The sequence below is a fragment of the Palaemon carinicauda genome, chromosome 1 (assembly GCF_036898095.1).
Source record: "Palaemon carinicauda isolate YSFRI2023 chromosome 1, ASM3689809v2, whole genome shotgun sequence".
Lineage (NCBI taxonomy): Eukaryota > Metazoa > Arthropoda > Malacostraca > Decapoda > Palaemonidae > Palaemon > Palaemon carinicauda.
In genome coordinates, this window is record NC_090725.1 from 293,447,501 (window position 1) to 293,460,275 (window position 12,775).

General features: G+C 32.9%; 1 protein-coding gene and 1 pseudogene across 4 annotated transcripts in view; both read right to left on the minus strand.

Annotated features, from left to right (window-relative positions):
- Positions 1-12,775, minus strand: part of LOC137657851 (E3 ubiquitin-protein ligase MIB1-like) — a 421,337-nt pseudogene that overhangs the window by 287,086 nt on the left and 121,476 nt on the right.
- The window catches only part of LOC137657828 (facilitated trehalose transporter Tret1-like), a 31,500-nt gene that overhangs the window by 8,633 nt on the left and 10,092 nt on the right, over positions 1-12,775 (minus strand). For all 4 annotated transcript variants that reach the window (XM_068392409.1, XM_068392402.1, XM_068392419.1 and 1 more), the window contains exons 3-5: positions 7,684-7,967; positions 3,278-3,342; positions 500-650 (exon numbers count right to left, since the gene is read on the minus strand). In XM_068392409.1, coding sequence (XP_068248510.1) covers positions 500-650; positions 3,278-3,342; positions 7,684-7,723 — 256 coding nt within the window. In that variant the 5' untranslated portion in view covers positions 7,724-7,967. The remainder of the gene's footprint in view (positions 1-499; positions 651-3,277; positions 3,343-7,683; positions 7,968-12,775) is intronic.

Consider the following 12,775-nt stretch of genomic DNA (forward strand, 5'->3'; position numbering starts at 1 on the left):
GCTACTTTCCTCTTGGCAAGGGTAGAAGAGACTCTTTAACTCTTCTAGGAGGAGGACACTCCAAAATCAAACCATTGTTCTCTAGTCTTGGGTAGTGCCATAGCCTCTGTAACATGGGTCTTCCACTGTCTTGGGGGTTTCTCTTGCTTGTGGGTACACTCAGGCACTCTATTCTATCTAATTTCTCTTTCTTTTGTTTTGTTAAAGTATTTATAGTTTATACAGGAAATATTTATTTTAATACTAATATTCTTAAACTATTTTATTTTTCCTTGTTTCCTTTCCTCACTAGGCTATTTTCTCTGTTGGGGCCCTTGGGCTTATAACATCTTGCTTTTCCAACTAGGGTTGTAGCTTACCAATTAATAATAATAATAATAATAATAATAATAATAATAATAATAATAAATACTAAAATTCCCTTCCTGTCTCTCTTACTTCCCCTCTTTGCTCATTATTGAAGCTACCTTGACATGCACATAACTACTCTAACTCTTACCAAGCATATCCAGCTGCCATGAATTTAAGGACATATAACTTCCATAGATATTTGTGTTATTCCTCTGAAGTTCAGGGATTGCGGGATTTGGCCAAGCTGCTACCACAGCCAGTCCCAAATGGCCAATGCTAGCTCCAAGAACCATCAAAACCTGAAAGTTTCAAATGATGGTGGCGTTATAAAGAGGTTATGTTGCACACTGCCTTTTTATCAGGTCTACAAATATAATATTCCGTATAAATAACAAAACCACAGGTTTCTTTAGTGATTTAATAGTCAGCATTTCCTTTTTATTAAAAATAAGGTAAAATTGTTCATCAATTATATGTTCAGAAAAAAAAAAACAATTACTCAATTATCTTCAGAAAGTCCAGTTTTGAAAATATTCTAGTCATCAGGAATTATTCCAGATTGTTTGTAACATGCATTTCAGCCAGTTTGGTGTAATGTTTAGCACACAACTTGTGTGACACAAGATCAGTTGGTCAAAAGTTTGAAACCTATGTTCTTCCTCCATTGAGGCCTGTTAGTTAGTATCAATGAAATATGAAATATGAAATACGAAGGTAATCAAAAACCTACGAAGCTCAGATACTAGTCAATACTTTTATATATGATTGGAAAATACAGTGACACAAATCTTGAGAACCTCGAAGCTGAACACATTTTCTTCCATATTCATAATTGTTGTGAGTAGAAGTTTCAACTAGTCTCATATGATTATTTGAGTATTTTATGAACATTTTGTTCTTTGCATATTCCCAAATATCCTCTACAAGGAATTTTTTTTTCTGAGAATGGAAGTACCCTAATATAGGTAATAGCTAGACAAAATCATGGTACAAAGGTTCTCAACAGTAACCAAATGCACTTTAAAGGCAAAGATAGCTGTGCTGGAAAAAGTACTGCACGAGTGTTTTAATAGATAACAAGCCTGCCCAAGGGAAGTTCATCTAAGGATAATATTTATTTCATGAGGGGGAAAAAGATATGCTTTTCCAACAAGTGATGGGGCAATTTCTAAAGCCCATCGTAGAATTAGGCAAGAAGGTTTGAAACATATGTCACATTGTTTATGCAGCATTAAGTAGAAATCTAATAAATTTGATACGCTAATGAGATGGGCATGTTCTTAGGAAATATTATCTTAAAAATTTCGCTAAGGGTAGTGACAAAGGATGCTGTAAGATTCCAAAGAAATAATGAATATGTAAGTGATATTATACGCCAATGACCCAGGCATGCAAAAATTAAAATGAATTATTGTGGCCATAATGATAACCAAAGGGTGTTGAAAAACAAGCAACATGTGATCTTACTATATTATAAATGATATGCTGGGATGACTCTACCAGCTTTAACCTACTGGTTCCACAAATAATTTATGGCAACAGTGAATATAACATGAAATATAAATATGCGACAATCATGGTTTTTTTTCTGTATGGGAAGATATAAAAATGTAAACTTGATAAATGTCATTTTTGGAACTGTGGCCTAATGTTTCATTTGATGATTATGAAGATAGTCAGAAAAAGACTGGACTGTGGGGAACATTCAAACCAGTAATAGTTAGAGTATACATTCTGTTTCTAGTATATAACGAACAATACTAATATCCTATGCAAACTCAGAGAGCCGGATATTATTATGTGCAACAAGATGCTGATGTACCAGTAGTCAAAGGGATCCTTTACAGTTTTAGGAATCAAAAGGAACTTGGCAATCAAGAGAAACAGAAGAACAATGAAGAAGACCATGATAAGTAGGTTGCGTGAAGGACTTCATTAAAGGTGCGTTTCCTCCCAGGGCTACACTTCAATATAAGTAAAATTCATCCGAGCTAAAATATTTATACATGCAATAAATACAGTATATTCTTATCGTTTGTGGTAATTTGGTAGTCATTATGAAGTGCCAGCCTTTCTCCTAAAATTAATTACGATATCATTGTGAAAGTAGTTTAATCATATTATACACTATTTTGGATTTCATAGTACTCAATGGAAAGCAATTAACAAATCTGGAATTGAAATTTAGTTTACTATATGTGGCCACTTTGTTTGAAAAAACCCTTGTGATGAGGCTGATAGATTCATACATATCATGAAAATACAATATTTGATATACTTACCAAGGGCATGATGGGTCTATTTCACTTCCAGTAAAGCTTATATGATCCTGTTACATATATTTAAACATGATCTCAAATATATTTTAATCTTTCGTGGTAGTCAAGTGATTACCACACTATTACCAATCCTTTGCTTACTTTTCATTTCATTTAGAGGAGAACATACAAAAAAATCATCAATAAGAATCGAAAAATCAAGTTGACTTTGTGGCCATAGTGTTTGATAAATGGACTGGTAACTTCCTTCTATAGATATTTGAAAAGTACGACCAGTGAAGACTGTAAGGGCTACTGTCAACATGAAAATCAAGTCATCAGAGACGGATGTTGAGTAACTGCTACTGATATGTTCGAAACTAGTTTAAGCACTTCTATATATGTGTCAGTTTTCAATCCTTAATAAATATGTATCCCAAAAGGTTAATTATCACGATATTTCTAAAAATGTATCTACAACTATGAGATAATAAAGCCAGAATTTTTCAATAATTATATATGCAGTACAGAAAACTAATAAAACTACTACTAGGCTAAATAAGAGTACGTAATAGGAGAAATGCAAGGTTTATGGTGGTCTCTTTACATCTAATTTTAATGCAGTTGATAGGCAAGAGAAGAATGTAATCAAAATAGCTTTCATTTACCTGCATAAAAATCCTCTTCTTTCTCTTAACCTCTGGTTCCTTTGGAAGTTGTGGGACATGTTCAACTGGAAAAAAATATGGCGTGAAATGCATACTGAATGAAAAGAAAAATGCTGCACTAATTTTGCACACAAACATAAATAACAAACTCTAAACTATAATCAAAGGGCAATTATTGAATAGGTAAATCTTTCTATTTTAAAGTTATCCTGCTAAAACAAAAGGCATAAGGATTTAGTTTTGTAGTAGCAACAATGACATTCTGATGTTGGGAAATTTTTCCTCTGAATATCATGTGCCCATTCCTGCAAAATTATCACATTTACAAACGGACTACAATCTGATTACTTTCTGTAAGAATTATAGTTGTTAAATCAATCCAAATCTATAATCAATTATATTGATTTAGCTGACTAAATAAAAATGTACAGTTAATAGCCCAAGACTAGTGGTTACAATGGTAATATCCTTACCATCTCTTTGTATGTATCCTAAATATAAAAAATGTTCCAATGCTTTTACTACCATGTATATCTTATATCAACACCATACGATAAAATGTGTGAAATTCAAAACCAGGTGTAGGCGATACTGATGCTATTTTCGAAATCAATCAGGTTTGTGCATGAAGAGTACTGCCTCTGCAAAATCAGTTTCAGATCCGGTAATTCTTTATGATTATCAGAATCGAATTGTATCACTTATGGCACATGGGCAACAGCTTTCCTTCCAATGGCAATGAATTTCGGTACACTGACTCCTGAACGCAAGAAAAATGAGTGCTTAAAGTAGAATGCAAGACAATTGAACTCAGTAGTAGTGGAATGCCAAGAACTTGAAATTATGTCAAGATTTGACAACTTAATAATCTGGTACAAAAGGATCAAATAAAGGAGAAAAACCTTATATCAATAAATATTTGCAAGATATATCTATTGTTTTTCCGTATCTATTGTTTTTCCGTCTCTATTAGCTGTTTGGTTTTTAATAGTGTTTGATCCTACCTACAATCTTGAGAATTGGTTGGTTATTATTATTCCATTTTAGGTTAATAGACAGAGTGCTCAAGAGTAGCACTATATAAATGGAAAGAACAATAAGGATATAAGTTTGTAGAGATGAATGTACAATCTCGAAAACAATCAACAGGACTACTTTTCCGAGCAAGAAGGATTTATGACAAAATGTGTAAGAAATGCCACGAATAGTAGGCATTAGTGTGCTGTGTTTCTAGGCAATCATACATATCAACCGATAAAGCCTCAAGCCCTTAAAGTCCAGGTCTTTAGGCACAGATAAGCAACGGTATAGAGTGGTAACAAGAGGACAAATTTTGACGTTGCAAGATACTGCGCTTTCTTCACGAACTATAGCTGCACGTCTTGCTATATCACACAACTGTGAACAGCTAGACAAGCAGATGGGCAAATACTGTATTCCCTAAGTTGTTATCGCCTAATGTTTATTGTATTGCTATCGATACAACATAAGGTTAATAGGCTACTTTTTGAGAAACGAGATCAATGGCATTATCATGGCCAATATCTTATCATTCAGGAAGAAATCTTAAGATAAGAGATTCAGGAAGCCTTGGGGAATTAGCAACTCTAGATATTATAGTTTATCTCCTAAAAGTAATGTTTCATACTTACGCAGATGCATTACATGACGACATATGAAACATACCTCTAAAATATTATATAAAAATTAATTTGTGCATTTATATTATATTTTATATATTTATATATATAATATATATATATATATATATATATATATATATATATATATATATATATATATATATATACAGTAATAGAGAGAGAGAGAGAGAGAGAGAGAGAGAGAGAGAGAGAGAGAGAGAGAGACTAAAGCTTAAAACATGGAATAATTCTATCTGCTAATCTTTTAAATATACCCTAAACATAACTCTTCTCTAAGAATTGAATATTGACTTAATTTGAGCCCTCGGGCCACAAAATACAAATTCTCGGCTCTGTACTTAAATCCCCGTGAAAAAAAATATTGCCATTCGACGTTCTCTAAATTGTTAGCATTTGTTAACAAATTACAAACTAATTCTGAACACTAATATTTGAATGACAGCAACGATAATAAAATTATGGCAATAATAAATCATGACATACTAAGGTAATGTTATAGCATAGCAAGTGCAAAGTTAATATTGGTGGAATCCTATCAAATGAATTTCCAGTGAACAGTGGAGTAGTCCAAGGGAATGTGTTGTCACCTATCTTGTTTAACCTCCTCATGGATTTTGTAATGCATAGAACAGTTGGGGATGGTGGAGAAGGATTAGACTGAATTGGTAACACGAAATTAGATGACCTAGAGTATGCTGATGACGCTGTCCTTTTTAGCATCACACCACAGGACTTGCAAAACTTGCTTACCAGAATGCATGAAATTCCACACACACACACACACACATATATATATATATATATATATATATATATATATATACTGTATATATATATATATATATATATATATATATATATATATATATATATATACAGAGAGAGAGAGAGAGAGAGAGAGAGAGAGAGAGAGAGAGAGAGAGAGAGAGAGAGAGAGAGAGAGAGTGCAAACAAAGATGAATACAATTGCGGATTAGACTACAACGAGGTTAATTACAAATGTGTTTTAAAGCTGTTAAAATATTTGGCAAGGACAAACCTGCAAAAACTCCTGCCACAAAACCCAGATTTCTCAGAAAAGTGGTCCCCTGAATTTGTCCGAGACTGTACATCCAGCAATTATCGCGATCATATACCATGCCTTGCAAAGTTACTGGCATGCTTATCAATGATTCCTCTTTTTGAAAGGGTCCCAGCATTAATTAATCAAGGAAGGCGGATCTTTCACGAAGATCAAATTAACTTGCAGCCTGAAGTATTTTTTTTCCCCAAGTATCAGTCCATTCTGCAGAAACATAAAGGAATCCCTGTCTTGGCGCCCAGTAACATAGGGGAAACAGGTATCCCTCAAACCTGATTTACATGTTTGCTAGAGAAAATTTTGTAGCATATGACTCTGGTGTTGATGAGCCTTGGTCAACATTCTACTTTTGTTACTCATGATGATTTGATAACGATGAAGGAAAACAAACATTATATGGGAGATAGGAAGCCCAAAATAACCACTCTGCTATTTTAATATCGAAATGTGATTCATATCTAATATAAAGGAAGCTGTCCTTTAATTGTTCATATTCTTCCTCAGATAAAGTCTGGGGAGTTATGGATAGAGATTTCTCCATTCTCTGTTTTGTGCGACTAAGGGAAAGCATTTCGTAAAGCTTTTATTTTTGTCTTCAGAAATGCAGATATTTTTTAGTGTTTCTTCCATTTATTTCAAGCAGTTTGGAGAAAATTAAAGCTTCCTTCTAGTGACATATCAAATGTATCTGAATCATTAAAAGACTTGATTCTTGAAGGGTTAGAGGATATGGTTCTTTATTTCGCAGACACTTAAGAGATGTTTCCCTCTACTGTCTAGTCACTTAAAGATAATTTGTTAGAGGGGTAACATCAGGAAATACAAATGACAGGTAGGCATACGCACCCTACAATTTCCAATTTCATAGATATCATAAGACTTGAACAAACCATAAATCAACTGAAATTATTACAATAGACGCTGGGTTGCATAAATATCCATAACATCTTAAATATGCCATAGTACATGAGACCAAGGCCTGGCCTTGGGTGAGGTCATATCCAAAATTGTTAGCAAATATTCTGCAAAAGACCCAATAGAATATCTTCGTTCAAAATCTGTAGAAGTAGTTAAACAAAATACTTCTATTTGTTAGATATAGCAATCATATAAATGGTAACAGTAGGAATACTACTAAAACAGTAGAAAAGTAGCTATAAAAGTAAAAGGTTAGGATGAAACTAACATAATTCTGCTGTTCTGGCGTTCAATTGTCTGGCGCTCAAACGTTGATTTACATTTCACACTAGGAGTCGCAAATCTTACTACATAGCTTTAAGTTTTAGGCGCTGGATTTCTTAACCTCAAAGGTAGAATGTGGAAAAAATCTTAGCTTCGCAGAACAAGAGAACTATTACTACCAAAAACACTTCAAAACTTAAAAGTTCTTTGATACACGAATCTTCAACTATATTACACTGTTCTAATGGTAACTAAAATATATACAATAATAATCAAGCAAGATTTTAATAAAACTAGAACGGGTAATAAAATCTATAATACATCATAAAAAAATAACTAACTACTCAAGCACTTTAATATAAAATTCTTGTACATCTATCAGGTAGCAATGCAAAGATCTTTTGTCATACATATCCATACGCCTTTAGCTATAAATAACATAAAATTGGTAAATTTTTTTATTATTTTATTTTTCTTACCTGTTAATCTTTCCGATTGTTTCTCTTCAGCTTCTTCCATTTCACTTCAGTCAGTATTCAAACGATGTGGGAAAACTGAACAATCTGAACAATAAGGCCTATTCCAGTTTTGTATCTATTTCAAAAGCGTAACAAACTGATATCTAGATGTAAACGCTGCTTACTCCAAAGGACCAGTTGAAAGCAAATGATCGGCTGGCGAGATTAAAATTGATAATCCATAGTGATAAACCAATGTTCAAAGGACAGAGGTGTGTCTGTCTTCGCTGCATTGCTTAGGCGATCTGAAAATACAAAAAGAACATTCGGGTATCAAGATATTTCAGATGTGAGGCTACGATATAAGTAGATGATCTTTAATACAAGGATTAAAGAAAAGAACACTGTTAATAACCCAATACCATATATATAGTATACACAGATATGTAGTGGAAAAACGAAAATGTGCAATAAGAATTTAAATTTCTATTATTATAATTAATAATAGCTAAGCTACAACCCTAATTCGGAAAGCAGAATGCTATCAGCCCCAGGAATCTAACGTAAAACAGCCCAGTGAGGAAAGGAAATAAGAAACAGAGAATAATGTGTCTATACGTACCCTCAAGCAAGAGAACTCTAATCCAAGACAATGGAAGACTTTTTTTGTCAGAGGATATGGCACTACCCAAGACTAGAGAACATTAGTTTGATATTGAAGCGTCCACCTAGAAGAGATGCTTGCCAAAGTTAAATTATCTCTTTTACCCTTACAAAGTGGGAAGTAGCCCAATTACAGTGTAGAAGTTAAACCCTTGAATGATGAGTTGTTCGCTATCTTAATGTTACCAGGTGTATGAAGAAAAAGGAGAATGTATAGAGAATAAGACTATTCGGTTAAGTTTAGGCATAGAAAAAATAAGCCGTAACCAAAGGGGGATCCAATGTAGTAAGATCTGGCCTGTTAAAGGACCCACAACTCTCTAGCGGTAGTATCTCAATGGGTGGCTGGTACCTTGGCTAACCTACTACCTAAAATCACCATTTTATTACACACACACACGCATATATATATATATATATATATATATATATATTACAGCCATAAAATATGAATAGGATTCCTTATATGGTAACCACATACGAGTTACATCATTACTATTTTAAAAGAGTAGATATACTGTAATGATATTATCACTGGGGCTTAGGGTTAGATTTATTTGTGATTGATTTCTGTAAAACGAAGTAAAATTTAGAATAGGTTGTATATCAAGGTGTAACATATGAAGCAGGAATGTTGGTAGAGGATAAGGCTAATTGCACCAAGTAATGACTTTAGTAGGAGTACTGAAAGCATTACCAGCACGCAATGAACCAGGACTAGAAAACTTCAGTCCCTAGCAAAGCCCATGTTATAATGAAAACAAAATATGGATGGTCGTTGCTTTATTTATGGCAGGAATTTTGTATTAAGCAATCAACTATTTTGTAGAAAACTATAGATTATCTCAGAGCAAACAGAGGATTAGTAAAACTACGAGTGTGAAGTTATTTGTTTGCTTTTACAATTCTAAATCATCTTGATTACATAAATTGTATTGTCTTTGCTACCATTAAAAGCTCCTTTCATGGTCAGAATGATTATTCCTGAATACAATAATTGTTTTAGTTGGCTGGTTCATATTCATTAGTCCACAGCACGCCTCTAATTCACTTTGACACTCAACGCATTACCCTCACTTTTGGCCGCCATTATGCAATGGGATGTGATGGCATATTGTTTGCCTAATATATATATATCAACCAATCAACTAGTGTTCACTTAGGTTTCCCAATTTGTCATTTTCAAAGCTTAATATATATATATATAGATATATATATATATACATATATATCTATATATATACGGTATATGTATACACAAATATATACGGTATATACACACACACATATATATATACACATATATATACGGTATATATATATACACACACACACACACACACACACACATATATATATATATATATATATATATATGTATATCTACACATATACATAATATATATATATATATATATATATATATATATATATATCTACACATATACATAAATATATATATATATATATATATACATATATATATATAAATATATATATATATATACATATATACACAAGTATATATATATATACATATATATAAATCTCTCTCTCTCTCTCTCTCTCTCTCTCTCTCTCTCTCTCTCTCTCTCTCTCTCTCTCTCTCTCTCTATATATATATATATATATATATATATGTATATATATATATAAATATATATAACATATATATATATATATATATGTATATGTATATATATATATATATATATATATATATATATATATATATATAAAGCCTATGGCTTTAAATGCAGCCTGTCACTTATACATCTTTGAACGCTACCATCTACCACCTGCAAGTCATGACAGTCATGAATAGGTCCCAAGTGGACCATTGCATTAAAACCCCATTTAGTCTTTCTAAAGAGATTTTGTTACGCCATCATATACAGCTGAAACGCTGAGTGAGCTCTTCAAACTCTGTAAACATTCATGGGAACAGCTAGGCTATTACAGAATCTTTGGCCGTGATAGAGCAGGTGGTGTGGTTGCCGAGTAATCATTAGGTTTTTGGATAGTTAAGTATTAGTAAGAGTTGCGTAAAGTGTGGGTTAGCCGCAATTTTATTGATATATACTTAATGGTTAGCTTAGTATAATAAGGACTTGGCAACATATATTTTTTTTTATTTTAGTTTAATTCTATTAAGATGAAGTTGCCCTTTCTCTTACATTAATCTTAATATCAACTATCATGATTATGATTTTACAATATATTGACAGTAACTATTGGAAGAAAACTATTTTTATCATTATCTGTGATCTGTGTTGTTGCTTGGGGATTTTTCTCTCTCCTTCTGCTTCCTTTTCCTCCATCCAGTCTCTGTCGTTGCGAAGGTTATGTTTTGATACTCGTGTATCTATTTATTTATGTTTGTATTGTATGTTTGTTTGTTTGTTTGCGATTCACATAAGAATATTTATATGACCGAATCTTACAGAGAGAGAGAGAGAGAGAGAGAGAGAGAGAGAGAGAGAGAGAGAGAGAGAGAGAGAGAGAGAGAGAGAGAGAGACAGATATACAGAGATTGATATATATATATATATATATATATATATATATATATATATATATATATATATATATATAATGAAATTTGGTGGGATGATTGGACATAACCAAGGACTATTTGATTACATTTTGGGAGTGATTGGGTGAAAGGTCTCGGTCAACGTTAAGAAACGGTTAAAAACGTCTTTTTGCTATATCGTAGTCAATATCTATCCGATTAACATGAAACCATGTCCAAATGTACATAATTAAATTGCCTATCTTGTGAAATAGATGATATAAACAAAGGTATACGCTCTACTTAGTGCCCTTTCCAGTTGCTTTATGGGTTATTGTGCTTCGCATTTTGCAGCATCAATATTTACAGAAAAGTAACTCTATAAGACTCTAAATCTAAAATACGCACTTAAAAATTACTTTAAGTAAAGAATCATTCACATAACGGGGTAATATTAATTTATAAATGTTATAGAGGCTGTCTGAACACAGATCTCGTAGTTATTTTAGTCCTTTGGTAGTGTTGTAAACGTTATTGAGGCTCTGCACTTTGTGCAAGTGGTGGTGCAGCTAATTATTTTAGCCTTCTAGAAGCGGCAATTCTTGTCTCTTATAAATTGCTTAGAAAGCCATTTGCATTAGCCTGACAGTATTGGTAGCTGTTACTTTGGCGTAACTTGTACCCTTGATTGTAGTGGATGTTGCATATCTGTTCGCTTTTATCATTTGCATTTTCTTTTTAAGTAGATCCTTCATCACTAGGCCTTTTTCTGCTAAGGTTCTATGCTGTTGATTGCAGTTGACACACTAGCTTGTATTTTCTGCACATTCCTTGTATGTCTGGTCATATGATGAGCATTCAGGGCATATTTTGAAGATTTTATCTTCAGAAGATTGCTTATATATACACATAAGAATAGCATTTATAAAAAATCTGAAAATTTCACAAACATTTTTTTAAATATATTGACTTGGGATGTATTGATAGGTAATGAGAAGGCCTCCTTCTATGCTTCTCTTTGCCATACTGAGTATTCAAATTTTATTGTCAAAATAGGGAATTTTCTGGTATTTTAATCACATCATCCACTTTAGCTTAATTACTTTCCCCCAATGCTTTCCTTAAGTGCTTTTCTGTATTCCGCTGTTTGCTTCGTTTAGATGTTTTGCTTCTACAGTTTTCATGACATTATATTCTGGGGGATCAACCACTTCAAAACTATTCATTTAGAAAAACAGCCTTGCTCCTTGTCTTAAAGATCTTATTTGAGTGACCTTCGTCTCATACATTAACAAAGAATGTTGTTAGCATGAATAATTAGTCCGTAAACTCTGACCCTTATAGCAACTACTGTATACACTGCCATAACATGAGCCGTCTATTTGGCTTCTTATGAGGCTTGAGACTGTTGTATCTTAATCTTCTTTTTTTTTTCTTTTGCATCATAGCGTTCACTTTTCTTGAAGTTTTGTCAAATAGAAGGTTGACACATTACTTAGCTATGCTGGCTCTGAAAAAGGCCAGAACGATGCCGATGACCTACGGTAGAGGAAAAATTAGAAAAAAAAAAAAAAAACCCTGGCAACAATCCTCGATTACTAAGCTTTCATGAAAGCACGTTTTACCCCTACGGGAGTTGGAGGAAGACCTAGATTCTCGAAATATGTGTCTGCCTCTCCAAGGGTGTAGGACCGTACTACATGTGATATTTTTGGCTGCGAAAAAAAAAAAAAAGTCAAATCATTATGTTATCATACGCAGATATAAAATTTTCGGTATACATTAATGTAATATACGATACATATTGGCAGATGTAATAGTCTTCTCTTCACACTAAGAAGATGAACCAGTTTGTTTAAGTCCTTCAGACGATTGTAAAACCATTTTTCAGAAAAAAAAATTAAATCCTTTAAAACATTTCACGCCGGATCTTGG